Source organism: Lutra lutra, chromosome 11 (genome assembly GCF_902655055.1).
Source record: "Lutra lutra chromosome 11, mLutLut1.2, whole genome shotgun sequence".
NCBI classification, from domain to species: Eukaryota; Metazoa; Chordata; class Mammalia; order Carnivora; family Mustelidae; genus Lutra; species Lutra lutra.
This window is the reverse complement of record NC_062288.1, coordinates 51,987,863-52,001,082: the sequence shown is the minus strand read 5'-3', so window position 1 is coordinate 52,001,082 and position 13,220 is coordinate 51,987,863. Positions and strand designations below refer to the sequence as shown.

The window sequence follows — 13,220 nt, the reverse complement described above, 5'->3', positions numbered from 1 at the left end:
TGTAATAATCATTTAACTCTTTGCAGTTATTTGCTGGTTCTGTTGTTTTATGATATAGACATATAATGGAATTGCTGAAATACGAAAAATAAATTGCTGGGTAAATTCATTGTTAGTTAATACGAAAAATAAAACTTATCATAGCATTTTAAAAAATGTCTTCACTGGAGGACCTCAAGTGTTAAGAAGCTCAAATAATATGTTTCCTAGTATATCCTGAACAAAATAAAATAAAATAGAAATTGAATCTATTTCTTACACTCAAGGCCAAACTTATAGCCATCATATATTAATTTATACTTAATATTCATTACCTCTTTGATCCTGTTAGCAAATCTGTGAAGTAAGAGTGGCGGTCATCACTGCTCCTTACTGAGGTTTATATAACTTGTCTTCACCTCAATCTCTAGTCCAAAACTCCCTCACTAAATACCACCAAAGCCTCCCTTCATTGGATTCTGAAAGCCTGCATTGAACTTGTTATCCAGTGTAGACATACACTAATCATCCCCTCCTCTTACATTATACACATATCCAAAATTAGTTAAGGAATCATAAAATATTGGGGAAGGTATGCAACCAGAAATTTGTTTTGGCTCAAGGCATACACATCAGGGGAAAAAAATAACTTACTGAAAATATACTAATCCCTGGATTTCTGAATGATCAAATAAATAAATAAATACATAAATAAAAGAAGGCAGAATAGCAAAACTATTTTCCTTTATCTGAACAAAAATGAAACAAACTCACAACGTCTTTTGAGTTTGCTACTAGATAACTAGAGGGTGGACAAACAAGAGACTATGAAAAACAACAAGGAAGGAATGTCTGCATTTTTAATACATGATAGAATTTTTAGTCAGCATTGTAAGAAAAATTTGCTCTGGCCCTTAATGGGTCTACACTTTGAAAACCAGAATAATGCCTTGATTACTTATATTTCTGTAGTGATGCTGTGATGGTTTATTTAAAAAGGTCAAATAAAAGATGATGAATTGTCTTAGATATAAAATCATTTATTTTTGAAAAACGTGTTGGGTACTCATTACACACACTTCTGAATAAGAAATATAATCTTGCCTACATTCTAATAAAGGTTCAATAGACATTATTCATTAAAATACATAAATCCATTCTGAAAATACTTGGATAATCTTTGATTTCATGTTCATATTCACAAAATATTTAGGAATAAAGGTAAACCTAAATATGCCTTTAGTTTTGGGCAACAATTTATAGTGTAACCTTGAGAATACTTTTTCAGCTTTCTCTGCTGCAAAATATTCATAAAAAGTACTTACTACTCAGGTACGATCTCAGAATTTTCTCTCCATAACAACAAATATATACTAAACTAATGTAAGAAAATTGTTGGTGACTGTGAGGAATTACTATGGTAATGAGATGAACTGAAACACTAAAGGACTCAAAACTGACCTTATTTCTAAAATATACTGGGAAATGCTGAAAAATCATTTCAATTTTTATTGGTTAAAAATATACTGTGAAAATTTATTTTCTATAAGGATTTAGAGCCAATATATTCTCATTATAATGTTAAAAGAGCTTTAAATAAATCATCTATTTGACCAGCTACTTTATCACTTATAATTATGTAGTATAGGCACTTTTGACAATTATTAAATTTGGTGCTTAACTAACAATGAATTTACCCCAAATCTAGGCCATGTGATGTGACTTTTTAATAAATTAAGTCTAAAAGGTATTATTTTCAACTGAAAGTCACATTGCATAAAGGCTACCTGATTCATATATGCAAATCCTACTTTCGGGGATGGTTCATGCCCCAAATACAATGAAGAGTCTTTTGTGAGTTGAAAAGCAAGTGCACCTGCTCCCTTTCCTCACCAATCTGAATGTCTCTGGACTCTTCCCAGAAAGAGAACTGGAATGAATAAGCTCCACACATCAACTAGAATCATTCCTGCCCCAAATATTCAGTGCCCCTGGATTTGGCTGTGGCTCCAAATAAGAGGTGGATTAGCGCTCTGGCTCTCTATTTACTAGGCATGTAAAAATGCTGAAACTAGTTGTTGGACAATGGAGTAGCTTTGCCCTCTCTTGGCCCAAGAATCTGTGGAGCCAATTCATACTGATCAACTAAAGTTAGTGACTTTGGGTATGCAGGAATTAAATTCTTTTGCCACAGAAGAACCTTCACTTCTCCTTTGCTAACTTGCAGAATAGACCTGTCAGCCAGGGAGAACGGATGTTTCTGCGCCACGTGGCATTTTAAAACTTCCTTCTTGGCAGCTGGAAGAAACAAGGGAATTTCCTCAAAGTATCCCTGCAGCTGCAGAATTTGGAAGACCTGAAAGTAAGAATATGCGGGCTGGTGGTGATCTCAGAGGCAACCCTTTGGACAGAACTTCATATATTTAGAGGATTTGAAACAAAAACTTCTCCTCTACTACAGCCTGCTGGGAAATCAGTATCCTTAATGATTGGATAACAGAGCAAATTTACAATCAAAGGCCGGTAAGCTTACAGGACACTCCTTGAAGCCTCCAACCAACTTATTTTATAAATCATATAGAATTATCTAGAGCAGTCTTGTATTAATATATAAGAATATAAACATTACATATTTAACATAGATATATATTAAATATAAAAAAAAACAATTTTACAGACAAATCTATCACAAGCAAGCCATTTTAGCTCCTGTCTATTGTATAATTCATTAGTTTAGAATTTGGTTATCACAAATGTGCTTTCAAAGAGACTCTTAACAATTATTATCTCCATAGAACCATAAAATGATAGCAGAGTAGATTTCTTAGAAAGTAATACTAAAAGATTTCTAAGGATAGGACAGTTTACCAATCTCCTTCCTACATAATTCTGACAAATTTAGAAAGCTTAGAAAAATTTCTCCACAATCCTTGGTCTTCATCTGCTATCCTTTCTCTAAGTTCTTGGCTTATGTTTCTAGCAGAAGTTATAGTACTAGGACTGTATTAAATTACTTTTTAAATTTACTATGTTAGAATCATACAAATCTATAAATACCAATTAATGAAAATGTCATTTTGTATGTACATGGGAATAGAGGTACTGATGTTCTCATTTTTATAAAATTTTAAGACCTTTAAAGACCTTGCTTTTGTAGTATATCTAGGCCTTCAACACATTTTTTTTAATGGTGAACTATGACCTAGAGTGAAACTCAGCCATATTTGGAAAATACATGGAAAGTTCTTAGCACCAAAGTGCTTGTGGGTAGCGACACTACAGTATGTGGAAAACATCCATTCCTACCAAGCATTAGAAATGGTTATCAGTCTTTCATTCCTTTTATCTTCTTTTCAACTCAACTAAGTATTTCTTCACATGGCTTTGTTCAGACTTTCTAAAACCCTTTAGTTTACTTGCTTAACTGAATCAGAGGGCTGGATGGTGAGGCCACGACTTCCCAATAAGATTTAATTATGAGTGCAGATATGAACAAGATTTAGACTATTAAGCCTTGCACTTCAAAAAAACTTTTAACATATTTTGCCTTTAAATCTTTTATCACCTGCAAAAATTAATTAAGTGCAGATGTAGCAGGTTCTCTTTGGATGCCAGGGTTCATTTCCTGTCTATGCTTTGTCAGACAACCTATTACACCTCCTCGTGAACTAGAGGCAAACTGAAAACGGGGCTCATAAATCACCAGTCAGCTCTCTTTCACCCTTTCCTTGGTTGGCCTTTTTGTATGGGGCAGATCTCCAGCTCATTATTCATGAATATACTATAGACAACATGCCAAGTGTCATCTGCATTTAAACAAACCATTTGTTAAGCAAATTATAACTCTATTGTGTAAGAATGCATCATGTTAAAATGCAAGACTAATCTAATGCCTCTGACTTTTAATCACTCAGGGTTCCTGCCGGGAGTCATCCCAAACTGGCATACATGATCTCAGATCTTTTCAGAAAGAATGACATGCTGACTTGTTTTAATAATACCACTGTTGCACAACAAGCAACATGATTGCTAACCGGGGGAAATGGCCAATTGGTTACCAAAGCAACAGCATTCTTTCCAGCACATCTGACTATTAAAAGTCTATATTCTGTAGGGAAAAGTAAATTCAGGTTCTGTTGGGTTATTTTAACTGTGGAAGTATCAATTCATTTAAGGATCATAAAAGTTGCCCTGATCTGCGCCTTCTTCTCATTAAATTGCAGTTAACACCATGAAAGTGAAACGTGAATGTTTATGGTTTCAGAACTGCAATCTTGAATTTAATGAGTTTCCACATTCAAAGGAAACACACCCGTCAGTTGTTTGCAAGTGCTAAAAGCAGGACAACCTAACAGAGAAATACAAATACACTCCCTTTTATCTAGAGTCACTGAAAATGCAGCTCTGGCCAGGAATACATACCAGATCTACAATCAATATCTTGCTTATATTTAGTTGGTCTCTCAAGTATTTGGCGGTAATTGCAACTGAATTAAAAAAGCAGAACCCCCTGTGGAATAGAGAAGAACAGAGAAATAAGAAAGCAAATCAGCCAGGAAAACCATTATAAATAATGTTCAGAGCATTTTTTAAAATGCTATATGATCTCTGAAGCCATAAATCTGCTTCTGGGAGTACCTTGCAAGATTTTTCAGTCCATCTGCTAACAATTAGAGGCTTCAGAGACATGCACAGGGCAGGTGACCGCCAGGAACCGTGGTGCTTAGAGATGGGCAACAGTCCCTGGTACTTACATGGCTGTGGATTCTTCAGCATGATGGCCTGGGGGCCTTACAACAGCAAACCCATTCTGTAAAAATAAGACAGGTTTTCAATGCTCAGATATGGGAGGATTGCCTGGATCTCCATGTACTACAGAGCATCAGGTGTGCACAAAAAAATTCAAGTCTCTAAGAGGCCTTCAGAGCTTCTTTTCTTGACCCCACTGCCTTTTTTGAGAATGAACAGAAACAATATATATGATAACATTTTATCAGATCATGTCTCAAAAAGAAGGCTCCTACAGAGCAAGGGGGAAGAACAGGGATTCAGGAGTTGTACCTAGCTGGCAAATATATATATATATATCAGCTGTTACACTAGCATGATTCATTCTCAAGAACAACTTCTTATTTTATGAAAACAACATCCTACAGAGGAAGAAGAAATTCACTTTGGTGCAGGTTTGGGTTAAAATTTGGAAAGACCAGGGAAGATCCAAAGTGAAAATTCTTTAGCTGGATTCTCTTAATGGTTAGTTCCACTCCAGTGTCAGCAAAATGATAAATTTATACTCACACACTCACATACACACAAAAGAAACACAGAAAGGTGAAAAAGAGAACAATGGAAGGCCCATATTTCTTCCAGTCTATAAATTTAGCTTGGATGACTGCCAAGACTTGTAACTTTATTGGATTCCCTAAGTCAATTTTTAGCCCATGTTCTGGAATTTTATAAAGAATTCCAGGGCTGAGTAGCAATCAGATCTATCCATGATCAAGGAATGCCTTAACCCCCAGATTAGTTGGAATGCATCACGGAAAGCTGAAGTAACTCCAGCATGAAGGCAAGGAACTATAAATCCTTATAAAGCCAGCATGCTCAGAAAAGTTGGGTTGCTTGACATGAAAAAAAATCATTCATCAGATGGTTCACACCACCTTTCACTTAACTCTTAAGATCAAGTCCTCCTAAGATCAAGATTCAAGTAACATACACAAAGATATTTCTTTAATATAGAAACCTAAAACTTTTGAAATAATTTTAATATACCCCAGGGGTATTTTTTTCCCACATCTTACTACAAGCATAAAGATAATATCAAGAAAAATAATCTATTCCCTAGGACTTTAAATATAAATAAATTTCTCTAGGATGTTATGGTAACCAACATACAATGATTAATTTGTTACACATTTTGATGAGCATATACATAATGATAATCTCAGAAGCAAACTAGAAGTCAAATAACACAATACCAATTTTAAATGTGGGAATGGTGATAAACATATTTCCTATAACAGTTCTTAAGATACTATCTTTCTGGCAATAAAAGACTAATATGAGAGAAACTATTTAATGAACCACACAAGACCAAACAGACTGAAATTTTAAGATTGCAGAGTGACACTTTAGTGTGCTAGAGGAATTCTGAGGATAGATTATTAAGTAAAGATTATGATAGGTGCAATATATCTTACTAGGAAGGCAACAGGATGAAATAAATATAATACAAGGCAATATAATTAGCATGTAATGAATTTCTGTAATTGGATTCATAATACTAATGATCTTTTACAATTCAATTAAAACAAATATGCTTTAAAAAAAAACTACTATGTTTTACAGGGAAAGGGCATGGAGAGACAATACAAAGAAGAAAAAATTCCAGTGATCAATAACTATAAGAAAAAATATTCAACGAAATTAGTAATTAAACAAAAGTAGATGAAAATCCTAATGAAAAAACACTTTTCCACCCAGGAAATTGGATTTTTTTTTCAATACTCTATGCTAACAATGCAACGGTACTTCATAACTCACAAATGTTGCCCAGGAGAAGATAATTTATAAAGCATTCCTGGAAAATAATCCATCTCTATATATATTTAGAGCCTTTAAAAAACATTTACCATTTCAATTACTAATATACTTAAAGGATTTTTGCCTTTAAAAAACATTTACCCTTTCAATTACTAATATACTTAAAGGATTTTTGCCCTAAAAGTGTTACTATGCTTGTAGGCAAGCATTTATATAAAAGATGTTTTGTTTACAATAGGAAAAATGGAAATTACATAAGTTAGCTAATACTAGGAGAATGTGTAAGTGAATTATGGTAAATCTATACTATGGAATATTAGTCAGCCATTAAAATTTTGTTATTATAAATACTGAGTAGAACAGAAAGAAATCAACTTTGGAAGTATTAGTGTTAAAAAATAACACATTATGATATCGCTGAGTGATAGTATTGCATGGTTATTTTAAATTTATAATTTCATATTTTTGAAAATGGTTTTATAATAAACACTAATTATTTCATAATGAAAATGTAACACAAAGAGAAAGTTGAAACACACATTTGAATTGGTCTTATAGGAAGAGCTGTGGTCATAAAGGTAGAGAAAAATTTTAAAGGATATTCTGGGCAGGAGGGAAAAGTATGATATGGCTTGGACGAAAGGATTTTAGAAAGTATTATTTATGAATTTTATACTGTATACCAACTGGAATTTAAACAATAACTTTAAAAAATAAAGAATTTATTTTAAAAAAATCAACCTGAATAGAAATCATGTTAAGGAACAACATGGAAGTAAAATCACATAAATAATTAGCTAGTTTATAGAGGGAAAAAAGTCAAATAGTATTTGATTTCTATTTTTCTCCTCTCTCTTACAGCCAAATTCCTTGAGAAAGGAGTGTGCCTTTCACTTTATAATTTTCCAAAGTAACCTCCACCATTCTGCTAAACTGCTTCTAAAACTGCTTCATCTGGGGTTGAAAATTATCTTCTTGCAATAACAAATCTTTTCCAGATCATTATGATTATGATCCACCCAAAGCTTCCACTGTGCTCTCATTAATGGCAAACACCCCTACATTTTCCCTGTCTTTTCTGAGTGTGCCCCCCTTTCCACAGCCAAAGCCTTGAAGGGGGCTGCTTCTTCCACAGTCTGCTCAAGTGGTAGCTGATTCCTCTCTCACACCATGCAAGCCTGCATTCATAAAAGACGGAACTGATGTACTCCTTGTGTCTCACTGATGCTTTGAAAGCCCCTCCACAATACTTTCTTGTAAGAAAGGATTAGATCACACCCAGAGAGAAAAGATAAACACAGTAAGATAACTGAGACTGAGTCCTCAAGCAGTCTAACTCCTTTTGCCTCCTGTTACACTAGAGGAAATGTTAGTCCTCCTAAGATCAATTTTACCACCTGCAGTTAGGATCCCATCCCCTCCTACTTTTCCACCATCATTTACGTTACATTTTTCTCACTGACATACTAAATTCATATTAAAATTCCAAATTATATATATATTTCATTCAGATTTAAATAAGCTCATTTTCATCTTTAAAATAAAAAATATATATATATCAAAATAATACAGATATATACATATGTACAATACACTATGTGCCTCTATCCTTAATCCCACTGATCCCTCCAATTTCTACACTTTTCTTCCCCTTTAGCAAGCAAAATTCTTGAAATGGTGGTCTACCTTGCTGTCTCCTTTGGCCTCACCTCTGCCTCAATAATAACTTACCTCTAATTTATCTTCCACTTTCTTAGTCCATTAAGGAAGTTTTTACTAAGGTCACCAATGGCCTCCATGTCACTAATTTCAAAGATCTTTTTATGCTCTCAGACTATGGGGCCCCTTGTCAACTTTAAACACTCTGGGCTACATCTTCATTTTAAAAACACTCTAAAAAAATAAATAAATAAAAATAAAAACACTCTCTTCTCTTGGTTTCTGTGATTTCATGCTCCACTGGTTTATTTATCTCTTTCCACTTCCTAATCAGTCTCCCTTGAATACTCCTACTCCTCAGCTTGCTCATCAAATATTAAAATTATTCATGACCCAGTCTTAGACTTCTCTTTCTCTTCTTTCCACACTTGCTTCTGAGGCAATGCCATCACTCTTGTGGATTCAATTACCACTCATCATCAGATACTTCACAGATTTCTATTTCTAAGGTAAGCCCTCCACTGAGCACTGGACCAAAATTATTAGCCCACCTACTCAATATCTTCACTTAAATATTCATTTGGAAGTTCACTTCAAATTTAATATATCCAAAATCAAACTTCTGATCTTCTCCCAGCCTTCCCTAACTTACCAATGATTCATCCAGTGGCTCACGTCAGAGACCCATGAGTTATCCTTAATGGCTCCCTCTCCCTAACCTTCCTCCATTTCATTTTATTTTATTTAGTTAGTTATTTTTTCATGACCAATTCCTGTTGATCGGATTCTAAATATCACTCAAATCCATCTACTTAAGTCTACATCCACTCCTTGAGTATTTTGCCTTTTGAAGTTCTGCTTTTCTCTCTATTATTCCTCCAGTAATTATTCTTAGTGATTTCAATACCATACATACAGACACTCCCTTCAGTATCTTGATATTTCAGTTCTGATTCCTTGTCTTCAATGATTCTGTCTTCCACTTACAGTCATATTCCTAGACCTTGCCATTATCAGTAAGACATCTATTCCATAATGTCGAACATCCTATTCTCTTACTATCCTATTTTCCAGTTAATGCCCCAATTACAACCAAGACTTCCAATTCATTGACCTTATTGAACTTTTGCTATCCATCACTCATCCCTATCACCATATTCCTTCCCTCCTTATCTGGTTAGACTTCAGGGTCCATCACCGTATTCACTTCCTTGCATATACTTTCAGATATCTTGTACTTTTCTCCCCCCAATATACTCTCCTGGTATATTAGTGCACTCAGGCTACTATAACAAAGTACCATAGGCTGGGTGACTTCAACAACAAAAATTTACTTTTCTAGTTCTAGAGGCTGAGATTAAGGTCCGAAGTTGAGATTAAGGTCTGGCAGAGTTGGGTTTGTGTTAAAAGCACTCTTCTCAGCCTGCAAATATCTGTCTTTTTCCTAGGGTCCTTATATGGCCTTTCTTCTGAGTGTACACACAAGGCTAGGGAATGAGAGAATTCTAGTATCTCGTCCCCTTTTTATAAGAGCATTAGTCCTATCAGATTAGGGTCATACCCCTATGACTTCTTGTCACCTTTATCACCTCCTCCCAGACCAAAGGTCTTCAAATACAGTCACATTAGGAGTTAGAGCTTCAACATTATAAATTTTGGGGGCACAAATATCCAGCCCATAAATACTTCTAGTCACTTTGCCCCTTTCTTCAACACGTTCCCCTGATAAAATTACAAAACTAATTAAATATAACTCACATCTGCTTTCTTCCTGCAACTAAGCCTATATAAAAGCGACATAACTGGTCTTCCTCCGAAGTCATGATTACAAACCTCAGATAGGCTATTCAAGAAGCCCAGCAATCGTCCCACATTCCTTAGACAATTAACTCTCTATTTTAGGAGAGTTATTTCTACTTTCTTCTCTTTCTTCAAATCTCCATTAACCCCTGCTCATTTTTTCCCCTTTGCTGATGACCTAGCTTCTTATTTCAACTAAAAAATAGAAGCAATTAGAATAAAATTTCCTCATCTTTCCATAATCAGATCTAACCATCTACTCCTACCAGTCCTTGATCCTAAGAGCAATTAATTCCCTGTGTACTTAATCCCACTGTGTCTTACCCATTCAAAAACACCTCACCTATAATTTTTCCTTTTCCCCCTGTAATCGTTTGTTTCCTATATTGGATTGTTGCCTTGACAATAAAAAACATACATAAAAGCCTTTCATCTTAATAAAAACAAAATAAACAAGGCAAAGTGACAAATAATAGCATTATACTATAATGCTATCATGTACTATATAATACATAAAATAATGCAAATACAAATGTGATAAACAATAAACTCCAATTTTTTATTACTTATTTAATCCTAACATCATCTGAGGGCAGATAACATTATTATCCTCTTTTCACAAATGACAAAATCAAAGCACAAAAAGATTAAAGAACTTGTTCAAGGTTCATAGCAGCAAGTGAGAGGGCTGGGATTCCATCCTAGATGGTCTAGGACCTAAACAAAAGCATTTAAGACTAGCCACACTGTACAACCTGGCTTTGCTTACCTCTTCAGCTTCATCTTGCACCACCATCCACTTTCTTTTCTCCACTCCAGCCACAGTGGCCTTTTGGTTCCTCTAGGGTGCCTGTTTTCCTAGCCACAGGCCTTTGCACAGGCTCCTACTTCATGATGGAATTCCTTCCATTTCTATACCCTCTCCCTTTACCTGGATAACAGCTCCTCATCTGCATATTTCAGCGCCATTATCTCCTGCAGAGAAACCATCCCTGAGCCCCTGCAGGTCAGCATCAAGATCCTCTATAATGCGTACTTAGCGATCTGCCAACCCTTGTTTCTGAGAACTCCTCTTAGTTTATGATGACATAACCTCTTAGTGTGATTATTTGTTTTTATTATTTTCAATTATTGTGACTTATATAATTAATGTCACATCTATACTCCCCATAGTGGGGTCACCCCTTTATGACTTGGCTCACCATTTTATCACCTAGACTTACATAGTGCCTGGCACATAGCCAGTGGTCAGTAAAGAATGATAAAATACATTTGTGAATACATACTACTCTGGCTCTTATCCCTCTCGGCGATTCCTTTGATTTGCTCTTGGCTGTAAGTTTTCCATTATCTCAAAGGTCCCAACTTCTGCATCCCAGCTTTTTGCGGGAGTTCGCCTATTAGAAACACATAAAATACTCTGTTCCTTACAATTAATGGAGGCTTTTGATTTGATCAACTATAGTGGAAAAATGTTTCAGATGAAATGATTATTCTTACAGAAATCTCTGACTTTCTCAGTGGATTCTGAATGGAATTTGTTTTTATTTTTCTGTACCATTGTCTGACATAAAGGTTTATTATATGGGATACCACTTAAACCAGTGTTTCCCTTGGCTCAAGAATATATATATATCTTCAATGAATACTTTTCAATGAGCCTTTTTAATCATCAATTTACTGTATATTCCAAAACACTCAATAATCTACTAGCTTATATAACTATAAGAAAACCTATATACAATAAAGGACTCAGAGGCTCAGTTTATTATTTTCTCATTTAATGCTAATAATAATAATTTTCATTTTATGAAAAAAAATTGTTTTCTCAAACCTTGAGGTTTGTATGATGTTTTTACTTCATCTAATTTTTTGAGCATCTCAGAATGTAGTAGTAAAACCTACCTATCCATATAATTTTGAATTTCTACTGTCATAAAAAAACTCCCTGCTTTACATTTTATTCAAAGTTATGAAAAGTACTTAATCTAAGCAAATGAATGTTAAAGTACTTTTCTGTGATTTTATATCAATTTAAGGGCAATGTAATTTTTGCCTTAATAATCTGATTTTTAAAATCTCTTATCTTTAAGTTTTAAATTCTTTTCAGTCATGAACATTACTAATCATAGAGCTTTGGCAGTATTTTAGCATCACTAACAGTAACAATGTTTCCAGGGTGTTCTCACAACCATATTTTTGTTGCGGTTGTTGTTATCTAGATCAGTATTATGGATGTTTCCCCTTGGTTCAAGAGGAGGATGTGTTCTCTGATGTCATCATATGGGGAAATGCAGGAGACTATTTGCTTCCCATACACAGTCATGGAAAGGGAATCTAGGACATTGTCTATATGTAAAAATGGATTTGAATGAGAGGGAAAGGAATCCAATCATTCTAGACTATAGTCTACTTTTGTAACTCATGAAATTTTCTTTTTCTGGTTAAATTTACCAAAATGTCAAACTTCATGTATTCTTTATATGCATAGTAAAACCCTCACTGGCAAGTAAAGGGCTGGGAGTAAACAAATCACTAGAACCACTTTAAAGTTTGTTTGTTGTTTTGTTTTTTTTTTAAACCTCACCTAAAGTAAAATTTTTCTACATAAGCTACGAAGTTCAAATTCTTCTACATAAGCTCAGATAGCCATGGCACATATGGAACTGAAAATCTGGAGTGTAAAACAATCTGATCATTTTATTAGTTGCATTCATTAAGATGGTCTCATGGATAGGAGAAATGTGTATTTTCATTTTGCTAACAACCCCAAGTATGTATTCAATGGATAGTAAAGAACTACTACTAATTCCAACCTCTGTAGAGTAATTTTGGTTTCAGAAATCATGGAAAATAAAGGCCTAATCACCACTGACAGGAGTAACATAAAAGTCAAGAACACGTTGTATAATAGAATTAGCCAATACATACAGAATCCAAAAGAGAAAAGCAAAGATTCATACACGTTCAAAAATATTAAGCAATGATCTGGACTTAAAATACATAATAGCCAGTAGTCCTGTTAGCAACTTAATAATTCTGATTTACTCTTTATAAAAACATAACTGCAGTACATAGTACTAAAGTTCTCTGTGATATTAATAAACTGACAAGAGATTGTGTTTCTTTGTTAAAAGTAGTTTAATCAGGTATTAGATCTTTACTTAATCTTTAACTCTATTCTGGGACACTATCAGAACAAAATCAAAGAAATCTGTCCTGCTTAGAAAAATGTT

The 13,220-nt window shown here is 34.3% G+C and overlaps 1 protein-coding gene across 2 annotated transcripts in view; it reads right to left on the bottom strand.

The window, feature by feature from the left end:
* The window catches only part of HDAC9 (histone deacetylase 9), a 938,635-nt gene that overhangs the window by 201,085 nt on the left and 724,330 nt on the right, over window positions 1-13,220 (bottom strand). For both annotated transcript variants that reach the window (XM_047696020.1, XM_047696021.1), the window contains exons 19-20: window positions 4,734-4,789; window positions 4,402-4,489 (exon numbers count right to left, since the gene is read on the bottom strand). In XM_047696020.1, coding sequence (XP_047551976.1) covers window positions 4,402-4,489; window positions 4,734-4,789 — 144 coding nt within the window. The remainder of the gene's footprint in view (window positions 1-4,401; window positions 4,490-4,733; window positions 4,790-13,220) is intronic.